Source organism: Sminthopsis crassicaudata, chromosome 5 (genome assembly GCF_048593235.1).
Source record: "Sminthopsis crassicaudata isolate SCR6 chromosome 5, ASM4859323v1, whole genome shotgun sequence".
Lineage (NCBI taxonomy): Eukaryota > Metazoa > Chordata > Mammalia > Dasyuromorphia > Dasyuridae > Sminthopsis > Sminthopsis crassicaudata.
The window spans coordinates 227,629,471-227,650,813 of NC_133621.1; the positions used below are offsets into that span (position 1 = coordinate 227,629,471).

A 21,343-nucleotide genomic window follows, 5' to 3' on the forward strand; every position below is an offset into this window, starting at 1 on the left:
CAGTACTAAAGCAGGCTCCTGGAGTTAGTACCCACAGAAATCTGGGAAATGGGAAGATATTAGAAGAGAAAGAAGAAGACTGAGGGGCATGAAAACAGGAAGAGAAAACAAAAGGAAGAGAGGGGAAGTGTAGAGAGAGAAATGGGGTGAGCCAATTAGGATTATGGGGAAAAGACATAATTTGAACTCTGATGATCAAGAGTTAAGATTTTGAGGAAGGACAAAGAAAGCAGCAGTAGAAGGAAGAAAGGAAGAGGCAGGGTTGGTGGAGAGAGAGCATTATTATTGAAAGAGACAGGGACAGAGAAACAGAAAAGGTGACTTGGAGTAAAAAGAATTGAAGGAAAAAGAGGGGCAGAGTTGGGTGGAAGAGGAATTGGGGGACAGAACTAAGTGGAAAGTCCATGACTTCCCAAGAGAAGATAAGTAACTGGGTGAGGATTACAAATTGTCTCTAAGTTTGTCCCACAAAGCTAGGGGTTCTAAAAGGGTGGAGGCCCCTAGCTTTGTAGGAAATGAGTCAGAACCAGGAGAGGTGCTTTCATTTCTCCCCCCACAAACACAAACATCAACCACAAAGAACTGAAGTTAGACTAAAGCTGAAATCTAGAGGTTGGGGAAGAAGAGAAAGGGGACATCTGCTTCTCTCTCACCCCTGCCCCATACTCCTGGGCTGTAATTACCTTTGGAAGACTCCTGCACCAATTTCTGGTTTGCATTTATTACAGCAAGAGTCTACCTGGTCCTCCAGAAACCATATCAGCTACCATCTTGCTTTCAGGTCAGATAACCTTAATCTTAAACTCTCTTCTGAGGTAGGAGAAAACTTCTTCCTACAAACTTTAATCCTTTTCTTCTTCCTCTTGAGATCCTTAGAAAGTCTAACCTTGATTTTCACGCTCTATTCAGTCCTCAGAAGTATTCCCTTCTATTTTTTTCTTCCATGTATCCTTGTCTCAGGTTCTCTTATCTGCCTTCCCCTGCCCCCCCTAATGTTTTCTTCTCCAATTCCACTACTTGCTTTTTTTTCTTTTTTTTTTCCCCCCACTACTCCTCAAACCACTGAATGTCATAGCTGGAAAGAGATCTTTCACATCATCTAAACCCACCCCCTCATTTTCTATTAGATCGGAAGTGACAATTTGGAAAAGAGTAATTTTCTAGCTCTGTATACAATGGGTGCTTAATAAATATTTGGCTTGTGAATTGATTTGCAATGAGACTAGTGAGGTCCAGAGTAGCAAATTTGCACATTTTCTCACAGACTCCTAATCTAAGGCCCTTTCCCATACACCCTCCTCGAATACAGATCTGACTTTTAATTCTTTTCCTTTTCTGAAGATGAAAAAGTAAACTATTCCGACTTTACTGAATAGTTTTGAATTCAGGTCCTGGTTTCCCACTCCTTTGAGAACCTGATGATGATCTGTGTGACTCTGACACCCCCCCCCCCTCCATCTTGGATAACCACTGACTTTTTTATAGGGGGAAGTGAAACTTTCGGGTGTGGAGTTTGAACGGGAGACCACAGGCTAAGCTTAAAGGTTGAGAAAAATTGTTTGACTTTCTGAGCCCTTTCAGTCCTTCCACCCGCTTTCTATTGTAGGCTATGAGAGCTGGAACTTTTGCAATATTCCTAGGGCTCCTGCTGGCTTTGGGCAGCGGCCAGAGGGAGCCAGATACTGGGGTCCTATCTGCAGATGAGAGCTTGGAGAGAGAAGATACCGATCTCCCCCCTAGGACACCTGGGTTCTGTCAATCAGTCTCCTCCTGCAAGGAATGCATCCTTTCCCACTACAGATGCGCCTGGTGCAAGCTCCTGGTGAGGGGGATGTGATAAGGGTGTGTGAGAAAGACAGACAGACAGAGACAGACACACCCGTTTTTCCTTTTCTGCGTGTCACCCTAAGCTATCTGCAGGAAGTTCGAGGGCCCGGACCGCCGCTGGGAGTTATCTTCTGGGGAGGGGAGGGAAGGGGTTAAGTTCTGGGGAGGGGAGGCCGGGGCTTGGCCGGGGAGGAAGCAGCCAAGTCAGGCCATGGAGAGGATGCTCTGGGGAGGGAGACTGAGCCGGGTCCGAGCGGAGTCGGGACCCCTGACTGATCGCCCCCCACCCCTCCACAGAACTTCACCGCTGCGGGGGAGGAGGAGGGGAGGCGGTGCGCCCCGCGGGAGGAGCTGCTGGCCCGGGGCTGCCCCTCCGAGGAGCTGGAGGAACCCCGAGGACAGCAGGAGGTGCTACAAGATGAGCCCCTCAGCCAGGGCGCACAGAGCGACCGCACCACGCAGCTAGCCCCGCAGAGGGTTCGGGTGAAGCTGCGGCTGGGTGAGCCAGGGACCAGGGAGGAACGGAGTGGGGGGCGCGAGGGCTGGCCCCGGAGCCGGGCTGGGCAGCTAGCCCCGCAGAAGGTTCGGGTGAAGCTGCGGCTCACGGGGGCCAGGGAGGAACGGAGTGGGGGCGCGAGGGCTGGACCCGGAGCCGGGCTGGGCAGCTAGCCCCGCAGAGGGTTCGGGTGAGGCTGCGGCTGGGTGAGCCAGGGACCAAGGAGGAACGGAGGGGGGGCGCGAGGGGTGCACGCGGGACCCCGACGGCGCCTGAGCCGGACTGGGCAGCTAGCCCCGCAGAAGGTTCGGGTGAAGCTGCGGCTCACGGGGGCCAGGGAGGAACGGAGTGGGGGCGCGAGGGCTGGACCCGGAGCCGGGCTGGGCAGCTAGCCCCGCAGAGGGTTCGGGTGAGGCTGCGGCTGGGTGAGCCAGGGACCAAGGAGGAATGGAGGGGGGGCGCGAGGGGTGCACGCGGGACCCCGACGGCGCCTGAGCCGGACTGGGCAGCTAGCCCCGCAGAAGGTTCGGGTGAAGCTGCGGCTCACGGGGGCCAGGGAGGAACGGAGTGGGGGCGCGAGGGCTGGACCCGGAGCCGGGCTGGGCAGCTAGACCCGCAGGTACTTGGAAGGGATGACGACTTTCCCCTCCTCCCCTCCTCCCGGTCCGGCCCGGACCCCGCCCACAGGTGAGACGCAGCGGCTCCAGGTACGCTTCCGCCGAGTGGAGGGCTATCCGGTGGACCTGTACTACCTCATGGACCTGAGCTACTCAATGAAAGATGACCTGGAGCGCGTGCGCCAGCTGGGGCACGCGCTCCTGGTCCAGCTGCGGGGGGTCACCAGCTCGGTGCGCATCGGTGAGTATCCCCGTCCCAGTCTCCGTCCCGGCCCCCAGAGACTCACGTGTCCGAAGACCCCTCTCCTTTACATTAGTAGTTTATTTTTTCAGTTAAAGACAATTTTCGACATTAATTTTTGTAAGATTTTGAGTTTCAAATTTTTTCTACTTCCTCCCCTTATCTCCATCCTCCCAATGACTTAAGTACCAAACTATATAGGTAGTACTAGTAGAAATCAGACTCTCCCTTTCTCCGAGGCTGTCTACATCTGGATACCAGAATTGTACAGGTCTGAGTCTCTCCCCAAATATTCCAGCTCGCTGGTGAGGGCAGGGACTTTGCAGGTAGCTTTGTTCTTTTTGTTCTGTTCTGTTTTTTAGTTATTAATAAGCATTCATTTGTTTTTATAATAATAGCGTTTTATTTTTTCAAAATACACGAAAAGAGAGTTTTCAACATTCACCCTTGCAAAATTCCAAATGTTTCTCCCTCCCTCTCCACCTGGCCACTTCCCTCGACAGCAGGCAATCCAATAGAAATTAAACATGTGCAATTCTTCTTTCTTCCTTCTTTTTTATTTGTTTTTAATACACATTGCTTTATGAATCATGTTAGGAGAGGAAAATCAGAGCAAATGGGAAAAACCATGGGAGAGAGAAAAAAACGGAAAAAAGAAGTGTATTGATTTACACTCAGTCTCCTTGGTACTTTTTCTGGATGCAGATGGCATTTTCTATCCAAAGTCAATGGGAATTGCTTTAGATCACTGAACCACTGAGTAGAACCAATTCTTTTATAGTTGATCATGGCACATTTTGCTGTTATTGGGTACAATGTATTTCTGATTCTGCTTGCTTAACTCAGCATCACTTCATGTAAAATTTTCCAGGCCTTTCTAAAATCAACCTGTTCATCATTTTAAATAGAACAATATTTCCATTACCTTCCTATACCACAACTTGTTCAGCTATTCCCCAATTGTTGGGCATCTACTAATTTTCCAATTCTTTGCTGCTACAAACATTTTTGATGGGCAGTTCTTCTAAAATATTTCCATATTCATCATGTAGAAAAAAAATCAGATCAAAAAAGGAAAAAAAATGATCTAGTAAACAAACAACATTAAAAAAGGTGTAAATATTATGCCGTGATCCACATTCAGTCTCAGTCGTCTCTGGATGCAGATGGCTGTATCCATTCCAAGTCTATTGGAATTGACTTGAATCACCTCATTGTTGAAAAGATCCCAGTCCATCACAGTTGATTATCACATAATCATGTTGCAGTGTATAATGTTCTCTTGGTTCTATTCACTTCACTTAGCATCCAGTTCATGTAAGTCTTTTCAGGCCTTTCTGAAATCAGCCTTGGAGGTATCTTTGTACAAGACTCACTGTGACCTTTCACCTCAGCCCTAAACTGAGCTCCACATTCAGAGCCCTGGTCTCCTTCCTATTCTTTAAACTAGTAGTAATTCTCCAAATGTGATCCAGAGAATCCTGGGGGTCTCTTAAACCCTTTCAGAAGGGATAAATATTCAAAATTAATTTTTATTTCTGATGTGGTAAATGTCTATAAAGATAACCCACATAAACAAAAATTCTTTGGACAGATCCTCAATATTTTTTTTTAAGTAATATTTTATGGGGATGAGAGGCAGCTAGTTGGTGTAGTGAATAGAGCACCACCCCAAGTCAGGAGGACCTGAGTTCAAATGTGACTTAGGCACTTAACACTTCCTTACTATGTGATCCTGAACAAGTCACTTAACCCCAATTGCCTCAGCCAAAAAAATTAATAATAAAAAATTTTATTACATCTTAAAACAATTTAAACATTTTTTTTTACCATTGGTTAATTTGATTTGTTTTTTAAAATTTGATTTACCTTTACTTTTGTTAATAGTTTTTAGTAGTATAAAGATACTGAGAACAAAAGTTTGAGAACCATTATTAAACAAGTTCCATTCCCAAACTCTCTCTTCCTTTTTGGCTCACCTTCTTCCTTTTAGACCTATTTCCCCAGTCATTTTTTCCCCTTTCTCAAACCTTGTTTATTCCTCAATTTTTGTGAATTTCTGACCTTTACAACTTTCTAATTACTTCCTACCCCCTTAGGATCCTTCAGTTATCCATTGTATCCATTCCATCCCAAAGTCTGCTCTACAGACTTTGCTCTTAATTCTTTCTTTTTTTCCAATATTTGATGCACCCAGCCATCTATCCACTATATTCAACTATGTGAAGAGCTGAAAGAGGAAGAGATTTGTTCTAAATGGATATTGTAAAGACTGTTTATGTCTGATTTATGGGGGAAAGTTCTTAACTTTATATATAGTTATAATTATAACTGTCCAATTGAAACCAGTTCCAATTATTCAGTGATGAAGAAAGCCATATACACACCCAGAGAGAGGCGATAGGAACTGAGTGTGAACCACAACATAGCATTTTCCTGTTTTCTGTTGATGTTTGCCTTCATTTTGTTTTCCATCTCAGGTTTTTTTATTCTTTCTAGAGCTAATTTTTCTTGTGCAGCAGGTATAAATATGTATACATATATTGGATTTAATATATATTTTAATATATTTAACATGTATTGGACTACCTGCCATCTAGGGGAGGAGGTGGGAGGAAGGTTGAGATAATTTGGAATAGAAAGTTTTGCAAGGGTCAGTGCTGAAAAATTATCCATGTATATGTTTTGTAAATAAAAAACAATTTTTTTTGTAAAAAAACAAACAAAAAAAACTATTATAATTGTCCAAAAGTAGAATGGCTTGCCTCAGGAGATAAGTGGAGTCCCCTTCCTATCAGTAAGTAGGAATTAGGTGGTGTAGTGGATAGAGCATCCGACCTGGAGTTCAGAGGACCTGTGTCTAGCTAGGTGACCCTAAGCAAATCACTTACACCCACCTAAAAATAGGAGTTAAACAGTAACTTGTCTGGCTATTTAGGTACAGATCGACTATTCCTGACACACTGACAAGCCCTTTTTAGTATTGATATTCTGTGGTTCTGAATGTATCAACTAAAAATCCCCTCCTTCCAGGAGAGCAACTGCCTCTTTCCTCTCCCCTCCATTTCCTAGAGATCCTTTTCTTCTCACTGTTCCAGGCTTTGGTTCCTTTGTGGACAAGACAGTATTGCCTTTTGTGAACACGATACCTTCCAAGCTTCAACATCCATGTCCCTCACGTCTAGAAAAATGCCAGCCACCCTTTAGTTTCAGACACGTGCTGCCCCTCACCGATAACGCCTCTGCCTTTGAGTATAAGGTGGAGCAGCAGAGTGTGTCGGGAAACCTCGACTCACCTGAAGGGGGTTTTGATGCCATCTTGCAGGCTGCCCTCTGCCAGGTGTGTATGTGTGTATTTTGTGGGAGAGAAAAGGGTCACGCTGGAAATTGAGGGGAACTAGAGCTTGGGAGGGTGGGTACTCAAAGCTTAAGAAGACAAATTGTGAACAACTCAAGGAGCCTGGAGGACTATAGGGATGCTGGGGACAAAGGAATGGGAATAGCAGAGAATTTCATGAATAAAGGGTTCAGAGGGTTTGGAGGGGAAAAAGGAAATCATAAAGGCAAAGCTGTGGACAGATGGATTTCTGAGAGTCTAAAATGTCAGTAGCTGCCAGAGGGGTGGCCAGGGGCAGGAGATATCTAATTTCCCCCTCACCTCATTATCACACTCTTGTACCTCAGGAGCAGATTGGCTGGAGAAACGTATCCCGACTGCTGGTATTTACATCAGATGACATATTCCACACAGCAGGGGATGGAAAGTTGGGTGGTATCTTCATGCCTAGTGACGGACACTGCCACCTGGATGCTAATGGTTTCTATAGCCGAAGCCGAGATTTTGTGAGAGCCCCTTTTCTTCCTTCATACCTTAAGCCATAACTTCATAAAAAATTTTTTATTGAAGCTTTTTATTTTCAAAACATATGCAAGGATAACTTTTCACCATTGACCCTTACAAAACCTTGTGTTCCAATTTCTCTCCCCTTCTCCTTCCTCCCCTAGATGACAAGTAATCCAATATATATTAAACATGACAAAAATATATGTAAATTCAAGATAGGTATAGATATTTATACAATTATCTTGCTGCACAAGAAAAATAAGATCAAAAAGAAAAAAAATTCAAGCAAACAACAACAAAAGAAGTGAAAATGCTATGTTGTGATCCATAATCAGTTCCCACAGTCCTCTCTCTGGGTGTAGATAAGGCCCACCTCTTTTACCAGGTATAGCCCCTTTCAGCCAGGTCCCTTTCATTTTCTGCCTCTCTGTTCCCTGGAACTGTCTAGCCACAGGTTAGTCCTCTCCTTCTAGATCCTAGAGGGTCTTTATCTGGGGTCCTTGAATTTTAAAAAAATGATTGCTATATTTCAGTAGAATTAGTTTTCTTTAAAATCCTATGTGTTTTATTTTATAAATTTAAAAACATTTTTCTGAGAAGGGATTACCAGGGTGAACACCCAGAATGGAGGTGATCATGGGTTTGTGGGAATGACCTGTTTCCTTTCTTTTCCTTTTTTTAAAAATAAGTTTTGCAGAGCACATTATTTGTATTTTTAAATTTTTATTTTGTTTTTAATTTCTGGAATAAAACAAGCATTTTCATAACATTGTATAATTTAAAAAAGATGATTGTATATGCAACTGAAAATCTGTTAGGTATAACTTGTTATTCCTTTTTAAATATATTAGAAACGAATTATGTAAATTTATTTTTTCATTCCCTCCCCCCGCTCCCAATGGCTATCATTAGTCATAAATATGTACATGTAAAATTATTATCTTTCGGTTCCTCAGGACTATCCTTCTGTGGGTCAAGTAGCCCATGCTCTATCCGCTGCCAACATCCAGCCCATCTTTGCTGTAACTAGTCCTGCATTGCCAGTCTACAAGGTGAAGCTTTTCTTGACCCCCATTCTCTTGACCCTCCATTTCCATCTTTCCACTCTTCTCAGCTTCTTCCCCCCCTTTAAAACCTTTCTAATGATCCCTGTGATTCCTTAGGAGTTGAGTAAGCTGATCCCTAAGTCAGCTGTGGGGGAGCTGAGTGAGGACTCCAGTAATGTTGTACAGCTCATCATGGATGCATACAATGTAAGCCTGGAAGGGGGAGGGGAGAACAACACAGGGACTGGATGAGCAAAGAAGATGCATGGGAGTGAGGGTTGGGGGATGGAGAAGGGCACCATTCAAGGGCCCTGAGGAAGAACAAAGAGGAAGAAACTTTTTCTTGAATCATACACCATTATTGAACCATAATCACTCATTTCATTCCTTTGCCCCTATTACACACAAAACACACAGACAAATAAGGTATAGTCCTTAATCTCTAACAATTTACAGTCCAATAGAGCAAATCTAATTTAATTTGCTTATATTTTTTAAAAAAGTTTTTTTTAAATTTTCCCCAGTTAAACATAAAAACACAACTTTTTTTTGGTTATATATGTGCATTTTAAAAACATATTTCCTTATGAATCTGCTTATATATTTTAGTATTTCTATTATGTGGCAATTCGTTCCCCAACAAGACTTGTAGGAAGGGACTTCTTTAAAGATCATCTTCCAGACCAGGGATCAGCAAACTATCCCTGAGGGCCAATCCACACCCTGTTTTCATGCCCCATGAGCTAAGAATGGTCTTGATGTGTTTAAATAGAAAAAAAAATTAAAAATAAACAAATTCTACTTAGTTTATGGATGGTACAAAAACAGCAAAAGGGCTGTGGATTGTAGAGAACTCCTGATTTCCATCCCAACCTCCTTGTTTTGCAATTGGGAACTTGAGGTTCAGGGGTAGTGATTTGTCCAAACTCACGTGGGGAATAGAATGCAGGTCTCCGGAGCTCTAGACCACTAATTTTTGATTTACACTGTCTTATTTCTTAATTCTTTGAGGGCAGGGACATTGTATTCAAATTCTCTTGTTTTGTAGAACTAATAGAGCTCTGCATGGAACTTAATAAATTTTTATTTTCTTGTGTTGAATAAAAAGGGGTCCATAGGATGGGTAAGGAGGTTAGGAACTGGCTATTGGACTAGTGGGGGTTTTATGTGGATCAGGATGAGGGGGAGGAAGGAGAGGTTCATCTCCACATTGTGATTCTCAACCTTATACCCTATGCAGAGGCTGTCTTCCACTGTGACTCTGGAGCACTCACCACCTCCTCCTGGGATCCACATTTCTTATGAGTCCCAGTGTGATAGTTCTGAGATGAAGGAAGGCAAAGATGATCAAGGCCAATGTAGTCAAGTCCGAATTAACCAAACGGTGAGATAGGAGCAGGGGTGGGAAATAGAACAATGTGGGATTGGGGGATAAAGGGATAAAGGAGCAATATAAGAGTGATTTGAGATTTTGGAGGCTGAGTATTTACTCTCTCTCTCTCTCTCTCTCTCGTGTGTGTGTGTGTTAAAATACTCAGACCTCCATGCTCTTACCTCCCATTTGAATTTTCTGTTCTGACCTTGTCTCCTTCACCAGGTGAGTTTCTGGGAAAATATCCACGCTACAAGCTGCCTCCCCAACACCCTCATCTCCTAAAGCTCCGGGTTCTTGGATTCTCTGAGGAGCTGAGCGTGGAGCTGCACACTTTGTGTGACTGTAACTGCAGTGATGTACAGTTACAAGCCCCCCACTGCAGTCATGGCCAAGGTGACCTCCAATGTGGAGTCTGCGAGTGAGGCATTGCCCCTCTCCTCCAGTCTTTCTGCCCTCTTAGAACTGCTCTGTCCAGACTTTTCTCCCACAGTTCATCCAGGAGCTCTTTTCTCACAGATAACTCATGGCTTATCCTAAATTCTATCCCTTGATAATCTCAGCATCCCAGGATTCTCCTCCTGTTCTTCCATTCCTCAGGTTGTTTACCTTGTCCCCTTCTGTATCCTGAGAAACTACCAGTGCCTTAGTTCACTATTATTCCTTTTTGGTAAGGTTGGGGAATAGAAGGCTGATAATTGATCTAATTAAGAGATAAGGAAGGAAACTTTATCCTGCTAAAAGATAGCATAGACAATGAAGCCATATCAATACTAAACATATATGCACCAAGTGGTGTAGTGTCTAACTTCCTAAGGGAAAAGTTGAGAGAGTTGCAAGAAGAAATAGACAGCAAAACTATAATAGTGGGAGATCTCAACCTTGCACTCTCAGAATTAGACAAATCAAACCACAAAACAAATAAGAAAGAAATTAAAACGGTAAATAGAACATTAGAAAAACTAGGTATGATAGACCTTGGAGAAAACTGAATGGTGATAGAAAGGAGTATACTTTCTTCTCAGCAGTCCATGGAACCTATACAAAAATTGACCATATATTAGGACATAAAGATCTCAAAATTAAATGCAGGAAGGCAGAAATAGTAAATGCCTTCTTCTCAGATCACAATGCAATAAAAACTACATTCAATAAGAAGTTAGGGGTACATAGACCAAAAAGTAATTGGGGAATAGAAGGCTGAGAGGAAGGAGCTAGGGAGCACTGAGAGAAAAGGGGTTGGACCTGAGGCAACACTGAGGAGAGAAGAGTAGAAACTAGAGAAATATTGAGGGTAGAAATTGGGATTGAAACTGAGGAGGGATAAGGTGAGAGAATCCCAGAATTGGAAGAAAATTCAGAGGTTGCCTAGTTCAGCCTGTACCCAAACAGGGATCCATTCTATAGCATCCCTGACCGATGATAGAGAATCCACTACCTCTTAAGATAGATTACACTATTTGTGAAAGGTAACTCTTGAATTGTTATGAAACATTTGAGTTTTATTTTTTCTCAATAATATTTTATTTTTCCAAATACATATAAAATATAGTTTTCAACATTCATTTAGAAATATTTATTTTTATTAAAGGTTTTTGATTTTTAAAAGATATGCATGGATAATTTTTCAACATTAACCTTTGCAAAACTTTGTGTTCCAATTCCCCCTCTTCCCCTCCCCCTCCCCTAGATAGCAATCAATCCAATATATGTTAAACATGGTAAGAATATATGTTAAATCTAATATATGCATACATATTTATTTACTTTTTCTTTTCTTTTTTTTTTTTTGCATTTTCTTTTTTTTTTAATTATAGCTTTTTATTGACATCATATGCATGGGTAATTTTTCAACATTGACCCTTGCAAACACTTTTAATCCAACTTTTCCCCTCCTTCCCTCCACCCCCTCCCCTAGATAGCAGGCAGTCTCATACATGTTAAACATGTTAAAGTATATTTTAAATACAATATATGTGTACATTTCTCTTGTCGCACAAGACAAATTGGATTTAGAAAGGTAAAAATAACCTGGGAAGAAAAACAAAAATATGCATACATATTTATACAATTATCTTGCTGCACAAAAAATTAAATCAAAAAGGAAAAAAATGAGAAAGAAAATAAAATGCAAGCAAATAACAATAAAAAAAGTGGAAATGCTATGTGTGATTCACATTGAGTTTCCAGTCCTCTCTCTGGGTGTAGATGGCTCTCTTCATCACAAGATCATTGGAACTGGTCTGAATCATCTCATTTCAACATTCATATTTTTTAAGATTTTGTGTCCCTGATTTTTTCTTCTTCCCTACTTCATCTCTCACCTCACCAAGCTGGCAAGCAATTTGATTTAATTATAGATATATTATACTTTTAAACATATTTCCACATTTGTCATGTGCAAGAAAAATCAGACCAAAAGGGGAAAAAAACACAAACAAAAAAAAGGTGAGAATACTATTCTGTGATCCATATTTAGTCTCCATAGTCCTCTTTCTGGATGCAGATGGTATTTTCTAAGTCTATTGGAATTGTCTTGAATAACCATATGGTGATCATCATATAATCTTGTCATGTGTACAATGTTCTCTTGGTTCTGTTCACTTTACTTAGTATCAGTTCATGTAAGTCTTTCCAGGCTTTTCTGAAATCATCCTGTTTATCATTTCTTATAGAACAATAATATTCTATTACATTAATATACCATAACTTATTCAGCCATTCCTGAACAGAGGAACATCCATTGAGTTTTATTTTGAGCTAAAATATTCTTTTTTGTTATGTCAATCCCTAACTCTGGTATCTGGTATCAAGTATTGATCATATGCCCCTCTAAATTATTTTTCCCCAGTTTGTTTATTTATTTAAAATACAAATTGCTTTATGAATCATGTTGGGAAAGAAAAATAAGAGCAAAAGGGAAAAGCCATGGGAGAGAAAAAAAATAACAGAAAAAAGAAGTGATCAAGTGTTTCATAACTGATCATGGCACTTTCTTGCTGTTATTGTGTACAATGTATTTCTGATTCTGTTTGTTTCACTCAGCATCAGTTCATGTAAATCTTTCCAGGCCTTTATAAAATCAGTTTCTTCATTTTTTTATCGAACAATATAGGACCTTCACATATCACATTATTCCCCAGTTGATGAACATCTATTCATTTTCCAACTCTTTGCTATCACATAAAGAGCTACTACAAACATTTTTGCACATGTAGGTCCTTTTCTCTCCTTTATGATTTCCCTGGGATACAGACCCAGTAATGTGGCCCCCTAAATTCTTTTCTTTCCAGAGTGATCATGTCTGGTTTCTTTAATCAGTCCTTCTGTGGGCTTCAGTACCCTTGACATTCTGGTTGTTTTCCAGTTTATGGAAGTCCTTCTTGAAAGGGTGGTAGATATATTGAACACAAGTAGAGAATACTGGATTTGCATTCAGGATGGTCTAGCAAAGTGACTGAAGACAACTTAACTTCCCTGAGTTTTCGTTTTCTCATCAGTATAATGGGGATAAAGTCAAATAAGCTTCAAGAACTAGTTTAATAGGAATTGTCATCATATGCCAGATATGATCTGACTAGGATAGAGTACATTTAACTCTTTCTGTGCTTTTCTTGATGCAGCCTAAGATCATATTACCTGTTTCGGTGTCCTTATAAATGCTCTAGATGCATATCAAGCTTGTTATCCACTAAAACCTTCATATTTTTTCCTATTTTTTCATATTGTCTAACCTTGTCTTCCTTGTCCTATATTTGTGCAATTGATTTTTTTGAACTCTAATGTAGGACTTTATATTAATACCTATTGTATTATATTTTAATAGAATCATCCTGTTTAGCTTGTAACCATATCTTTTAAAGCCTGACTTTAATTTCTAAGTTGTTAGCTATTCATTTGAACTTGCTGTTGTCTATAAACATTTTGAATGTATTTTATTTTATTCCCTCCAATTACATGTAAAAAGTTTTTGACTTTGTTTTTAACATTTTTTGAGTTCCAAATTCTCTTTCCCTCCTTTCCCTTCCTCATTGAGAAAACAAGCAATTTGATATAAATTATACATGTATAGTCATGCAAAACATATTTCCATGTTAGTCATGTTGCAAAAGAAAACATAGACCAAAAAATCCCAAGAAGATAAAGAAAAGAAAAGATATGATTTGATCTGCCTTCAGATGTTAACATTTCTTTCTCTGGAGATGGCTAGCATTTTTTAAATAAGTTTTTCAGAATTGTCTCAGATCACTGTATTGCTGAGAATAGCTAAGTCATTCAGTTGATCATTATACAGTTACTATGCTATGCAATGTTACTGTATACTATATTCTCCTGGTTTTGATCATTTCACTTTACCTCAGTTCATCTAAGTTTTTTTTTGTTTTTGTTTTTTTCTGAAAGCATCCTGCTCATCAAGCCCCTCCCCCACTTAATAATATTTTATTTTTTCCAATTACATGTAGAGATAGCTTTCAACTTTTATTTTTGTAAGATTTGTGTCTTCCAATTTTTCTTTCTTCCTCCTCAAGACAGCAAGCAATCTGATATAAGTTACATATGTGCAATAATGTTAAACATATTTCCACATTAGTCATGTTGTGAAAGAAGAATCAGAACAAAAGGGAAAAACCATGAGGAAGAAAAAAACAAAAACCAAAAAAAAAAAAAAGTTAAAATAGTATACTAGATCTATATTCAGACTCCATAGTTCTTTCTCTGGATGTGATGGCATGTTCTATCAGCAATCTTTTGGAACTGAGTTGGATCATTGTATTTCTGAGAAGAGACAACTAAGTCTATCACAGTTGATCGGCACCTAATGTTGTTGTTACTGTGTATATGTTCTGGTTCTGCTCACCTCAGCATCAGTTCACATGAGTCCTTTCAGTTTTTTTCCAAAGCATCCTACTCATCAGTTCTTATAACACAATAGAATTCCCTTGTATGTTCAGCCATTTCCCAATTGATGGGCATTCCCTCAATTTCCAATTCTTTGCCACTACAAAAAGAGCTACTATAGTATGGATCACAACATAGAATTTTTACTCTTTTTGCTATTGCCTGCTTGCATTTTGTTTTCTTTCTCTTTTTTTTCCTTATTGATTTGATTTTTCTTATACAGCAAGATAACTGTATAAATATGTATACATATATTGTAACATTTAACTTGATATCTAGGGGAGGGGAAGGGGGAAATTTGCAATGCAAGGTTCTGCAAGGGTCAGTGTTAAAAAATTATCCATGCATATGTTGTTTTTTGTTTTTTGTTTAAATTTTCAATTGGGGTTAAGTGACTTGCCCAGAGCCACACAGGATGCATATGTTTTGAAAATTAAAAGCTTCAATTAAAAAAAGAGCTGCTATAAATACAGTTTTTTGCACATATAGGTCCTTTCCCCCCTTTTTAATGGTCTCTTTGGGATTCAGACATAGTAATAGTATTGCTGAATCAAAGGAGTTGATAGCCCTTTGGGAATAGTTCCAAATTGTTCTACAGAATGGTTGAATCAGTATACAACTTTAGTGTCTCAGTTTTCTCCTATACCTCCCCCCAACATTTGTCATTTTCCTCTTTTTTGCCATATTATTCAATCTGATAGGTGTGGAATGGTAGCTCAGAGTTGCTTTAAGTTGCATTTCCCTAAACAATTATGAATTTAGAGCGTATTTTCTTTATGATTATAGATAGCTTTGATTATTTTTCTGAAAACTACCTGTTCATATATTTATCATTTTATTTCTATAAATTTGATTCAGTTTTCTATTTATTTGAGAAATGAGTTCTTTATTAAATTTGCTGTAGAATTTTTTCATAGTTATGATTACCAACTATTTCCCCCTCCCTGTTTCTCCTGTTCTCCTCTTCTCTTTTTCTTTTCACTTTGTCCCACCTCAAAAGTATTTTGCTTCTGAGTGTTACCTCCCCTAATTAACCCTCCCTTCTTCAGCGCCCCTTAACTCCTTTTCTCTTATCTCTTTCCTGTAGGGTAAGATAGATTTCTCTACCCAACTCTGATGAGAATAAGGCTCACATGCTCCTCTGCCCCTTCCCCATCTTCCCCTCCACTGTAAAAACTCTTAATCGTTTATGTCAGATAATTTACCTCATTCTATCTTTCCCTTTTACCTTTTTTCAATGCATTCCTCCTTGTCACCCCTTAATTTTATTTTTTTAGATAAAATGCCATAATATTCAACTCATAGCTAGGGTATAACTAGGGTACTGAGTTCAAGAATGGTGGTTCTATTTTGAGGACAGATAACTACAGAAAAGCCATAAAATCTGTTCCATCTCATATTTATTTGTTGTCCTGTTTCCTCCTATCTTACTTATAAATGCTCTTGATAAAGTTGAGTCTCATGCCAAGCTTTCTGGAGTTTTGTTTCATGAGTTAGTAAGTTGCTCAGAATCTTCCATTATCTTCTTCTATAATGTTTGACAAATGTCCCCTAAAACAGGGCTTCTTAAACTTTTTCCACTTGTAACCTCTTTTTACTTGAGAAATTTTTATTTTTACTAGAAGTATATAGGTATATAAATAAAACATTATAATTTCACAACCCCCATATGTCTCCACATGGGGTTGCAAACCACGTGCAAGAAAGTGGGCCCTAAAACACTGTTGCCTTTGGCAATATATTACTTGATAACGAGAAGAGTTTTTGCTGATTGAGTTGACTTTTTTAGTAATTTGGGTCTGCTCATTGAGTGGCTATAATTATTAAACTTTTCTAATAGTTTGTTTTTAAATAGATCAAGTTGGAGCTGCTGTAATTGCTTGGAATGGTTTATCATTTTAATTCTCTCCTTTAATTTGGAGTTGTTTTGGCTTTTTTTTTTTTTCACCAAACAGCTGATTTTGCTATAAATGCATTTTGATAACCAATCCTATCCAGCACCTCCATCCCACCGCCTCATGATATGTAAGTTTGAATCCCAAATCATAATTTCTGCCATACTTTTCACCATCCATTCCTTGCTGTCCACCTTTGTACTGAATCACTAAATTTCAATATTGTATTAACTTAGTTGGGAGGCTTTCAGGATTTTTATAGAATTTTTTTTAGTCATTTATTACAGCAGATGTTAGCATATAATTTACAGTTCTCTTCTAGTCTGTTTCTATTTATCATAATCACTGGGAGGTAAGATGATTGAATGTCCCTTGATATTCTTTTTAAGCACACTGAAAAACCTTTGCTTGCCTTTTAAACAAGAACTTGAGAAATATTCTTTCATTGAGCTACAAATTCCCTTTGTCTTCTGGTTTCATTTATAGTGAGAATGTCAGTATGGATTAAACCACTTGTTATGTGGGACAGTGGATAATATTGGCTCTAGAGTCAGGAAAACCTGAGTTCAAATGTGACCTCAGACAGTTGTCACACCCTGGAAAAAGTATTTAACTTGAACTATACAATATATAATATATATTAATACCATTTACCTCTTAAGACTGTTGTTGGGGATCTAGTGAGATTATATTTGTAAAAAGCACTTCGCACAGTGCTCGGTACACAGTAGTCACTTAGTAAAAGTTTAATTCATTCTAACTGCTGGTCATTGGACAAAATATCACTTAGAATGCCAACATTTAAGGTTATGTTATAGATGGTCTAAAAAACAGTGTGACTCTTAGGATCTTCTGGCCTGCCTAACAGCATCTGACACATGATAGGTGTTAAACATGTGTGGATTGATTGAAATAGTATGAGATTGGGCCGCACAGGTCTATTTCAGGGTCACCATGGCCAAAGAATTAATAATCTTAATGGTCCAATCTGCTTGTGATGTGATTCTGGATTATGTTAGTTTTCAGACAACAGTACTATGTTTGAAGCCTTTTGAGCTTGATAGAACCCACCATATTGTCCATTTTTTTTTCCCCCTGAGGTTGGGGTTCAGTGACTTGCCCAGGGTCACACAGTGAGGAAGGGTTAAGTGTCTGAGACCATATTTGAACTCAGGTTCTCCTGACTTCAAGGCTAGTGCTCTATCCACTGCGCCACCTAGCTGCCCCTAAGAATCCAAAGATAAACTTTCACATATTAACAAATGATTTCAGTAAAATTTTTGTCCGTATATATGTTTAAAAAACTTAATTTGTCCTCTGAGTACCTTTCCTATGCAACCACATTAGACTCTTTAGACAGTGTCTCCTTTATAAGAATTTTTCATTTTTTTAATATTTAGAATTTCATTCTTGAGTGCTTCCCATTCACCCTTTAGAATTTTAAGCCCTAATATCCAACTTGTTTTTCATTTTGACTTTTTGAAGTTTGTTTTCAATAAATCAAAAGCTAATATCAGGCTTTGCCCAACATCTTTTCTTTCATAAATACAGATAAGAACCCTTCTACAGTTCTTATGATATCTAATTCAATAATCATTTCCTCTTCATTGATCAAAATCAAGCCACAAAGAACACTAGTCACTTCTTCCACTTTCAAAAAATCAAATTATAAGTAAGTCAAATCAAGAATGAATTGGCTACTGTTTTTTGTTTTTTTTTTTTTTTTTTTTTGGTTAGGAAGGACAGAGAGAGAGAGAGAGAGAGAGAGAGAGAGAGAGAGAGAGAGAGAGAGAGAGGAGACAGAGACAGAGAGAGAGACAGAGAGAGAGAGAGACAGAGACAGAGAGAGAGACAGAGAGAGAGAGAGGGAGAGAGAGAGAGAGAGAGAGAGAGACAGAGAGACAGAGAGAGAGAGACAGAGAGAGAGAGGGAGAGAGGGAGACAGAGACAGAGAGAGAGAGACAGAGAGAGAGAGAGAGACAGAGACAGACAGAGAGAGAGACAGAGAGAGAGAGAGACAGAGACAGAGAGAGAGACAGAGAGAGAGAGAGAGAGAGAGAGAGAGAGAGAGGGAGAGAGGGAGACAGAGGGAGAGAGGGAGACAGAGACAGAGAGAGAGACAGAGACAGAGAGACAGAGACAGAGACAGAGAGAGAGGGAGACAGAGAGACAGAGACAGAGAGAGAGAGAGCAGACTCTGGATGAGCAGAAGGTTACTATCACTCTTTTCTCATACTTTTGTACCAGACTTGTGACCTGTTTCCCAATTCCTCATCTATTTCCTCCTTTTGGCTAGTTCATCTATAGTACTTATACAACAATATTGTTTCTCTGGATCTTTTCAGTGATTCTCACTCAAATTTCCCCTCTTGGTCACGAGAGTGTATCTTGTAGACACTGCTGCTTCTAATATATTGTTTCAGTTGAGTAAAAATATACTCCTTCTAAAGCCATATTTGAGTTGTGAGTTTCTATCACCAAAGTTCAGTGATAGCCATAAGACTGAATGTACGGTATCATGTTAATTCACTTTGAATATTATGTATACCTTGGATAGAAATCTGAGGCCATAGTTTTTGTTACTGGAGCTTTTCTTGGATAGTATTTACACGAAATCTCCTCACATTGTATCCCTCTGGTATCCGGACTGGTGATATGTGTCGGTTTTCTCCCTCTCTCATTTTCATTTTAATCTTCCTTGATTAGAAAGAAGTGCGTGGAAGGAAGAATAGTAGGGTCTGGAGGATGCCGAGGGAGAAGGCTGTGAGTTAAGGTCCATGGAGGAGGATGATCTTTTTCTCTTGCTCCGTTCTCCCACCCCTCCCACAGTTGTGCTCCAGGCCGCGTGGGTCGCCTGTGCGAGTGTTCCGAGGCCGAGCTGTCGTCCCCAGATTTGGAGACTGGCTGCCGAGCACCCAATGGGACGGGGCCCCTTTGCAGTGGGAAGGGTCAGTGCTGGTGTGGCCGGTGCAGCTGCAACGGGCAGAGCTCCGGGGACCTGTGCGAGTGTGATAATGCCAGCTGTGAGCGGCACGAAGGCGTTCTCTGTGCAGGTGAGTACTGTCTCTGGGAGACACTGGCTGAGCGGGATGGACCGGGGACACCTGGAGGAGCCAGAGGAACCTCCGTTTCTGCCCGTTTCCCTCCCTCCCACCGCAGGCTTCGGCCAGTGCCGCTGCGGAGTCTGCCACTGTGACGCCAACCACACGGGCCGAGCCTGTGAATGCAGCAAGGAGACGGGCAGGTGCGAGAGCCCAAGCGGGCTCTGCAATGGGCATGGCTCTTGTCGCTGCAACCAGTGCCAGTGCCAGGAGGGTTACTATGGTGCCACGTGCGATCAGTGTCCGGGCTGCAAGACAGCGTGTGAGAGGCACAGGTGAAGAGCGTGGGTGCCAGGGTTTGGAAGTCTAAGGCATCGCATTGGTGCTTCCCAAGGGCAAGCGCTTAACCAGTGGGCACAGCTGGGCACATTTGGGGAGGAGGGATTCCTGGGGGTGTCAGTGAGTAATTCTTGGCATTGGTGGGACAGGGACTGTGCTGAATGTGGGGCCTTCAAGTCGGGGCCCCTGGCCAACAACTGCAGTCTGGCCTGTGCCCATGCCAACGTCACAGTGAGCCCGATGTCCGTGCCAGATGACCGTTGGTGCAAGGAGAGGAGTGCGGACAACCAGCTGCTCGTCTTCCTGGTGGAGAGTGAGGCCGAGGGCAGGGTTGTGCTGAGGGTGAAACCTCAAGAGAGTGAGTACAGGTGGAATTGCCATGGGGGTCTTGGGGGAGGGGTAGCGAATCTTGGGTGTGGGCAGAGCCACAGTGCCCTCTGGAAGCCACTGTTCCCCTTTTCAGGAGGAGCGGACCACACCCAGGCCATTGTGCTGGGCTGTACAGGGGGCATCGTGGTAGTGGGGCTGCTGCTCGTCCTGGCCTATCGCCTCACGGTGGAAATCTATGATCGAAGAGAGTACAATCGCTTTGAAAAGGAAAGGAAGCAACTCAACTGGAACCAGGTGAGGAGCTACTCTTGTTCCCTCCCTTCCCTTTTCCTATTTCCTGCCCGTTCCTCTTCTCTGGGTCACTTTGTAACTCATTGGTCCCCGCAGGAGCAAGGAAACCTCCACAGCCAACCTTAGCTGCTCCCTCACTGCGCCTCTGCTCTGGCTGCTCCCTCACAGCACCCTCTCGCCGCCCCCACAACCTGTGGCCTATCCCGTGGTTCCTTCTGTCTCGTTCTGCTCCTGTCCCTTTTCACTCCCGTTTGTCGTGTCGGCATCCCCGGCAGTCTCAGTTTCACAAGAACCTTAGGACTAGGGAAGACAGAATCAGCCTCCCTTACTTGTTTTTGCCACCCTCATCCCACATCTGTCTCCTCATTTGTACCTAGGATGACAACCCTCTCTATAGAAGTGCTGTCACTACCACCATCAATCCTCGATTCCAGACCGAGAACCTGCAGTAAGGAGCCATGCACAGGCAGAAGCTCGCCCTTTCACACAACAGCAACAGGGCCCCTCTTAAATCTGACTCGGGGGTCTTCTCAGGACTCGCTTCCCATCCTTGTTCCCACACAATGGCCAAGCTGAGGGGTTCCCCATTCAGAGCTCTCTACCACCTCATCCCTTTGTCTATTTCCTACCCCAAAAAATCTGCTTTTAAAAAAAATGCAAGGGGGAGAGCAGCTAGATGGCACAGTGGACAGAGCCCTAGCCCTGAAGTTAGGATGTGAGTTCAAATTCAGTCTCAGACATTTACTAGCTGTGTGATTCTGGACAAGTCACTTAACCCCAATTGCCTCACCAACCCCCCCCCAAAAAAAAACCAAACAAAAACCAAAGTTAAAGTGCAGGGTAGAAATCCTCCCTCCCCCCACAAGGCCCAGGGCACTTTCTATATCCAAAAGAGTCCTTCTTAAATTAAAACTATTGTACTAAAGCCACCAGAGGGTTACCCTAAGTAGACAGCTGCTTTTGCCATTCTTGAGAGTGTAGATATGTTTATATTCAAGACCTTTGGATATTTTCCCCTTCTCAAGTCCACCATCTCCACCCTATTGTCCCCTGGGCAGCTCCTCTGTAGCTAGGACAGTATTGTAAACCAGGTGACATTGATTAA

At 41.4% G+C, this 21,343-nt stretch overlaps 1 protein-coding gene across 1 annotated transcript; it reads left to right on the forward strand.

Moving 5' to 3' along the window:
* Positions 1-571: 571 nt before the first annotated feature.
* ITGB7 (integrin subunit beta 7) lies at positions 572-21,060 on the forward strand. The gene is given in 16 exon segments (XM_074270239.1): positions 572-781; positions 1,607-1,822; positions 2,125-2,326; positions 3,011-3,181; positions 6,280-6,521; positions 6,866-7,024; positions 7,982-8,077; positions 8,189-8,278; positions 9,312-9,455; positions 9,669-9,710; positions 9,713-9,864; positions 19,067-19,290; positions 19,397-19,613; positions 19,767-19,975; positions 20,081-20,241; positions 20,616-21,060. Coding segments are annotated over 15 exon segments (2,397 nt in total). The 5' UTR covers positions 572-781; positions 1,607-1,609; the 3' UTR covers positions 20,691-21,060.
* Positions 21,061-21,343: the final 283 nt, after the last annotated feature.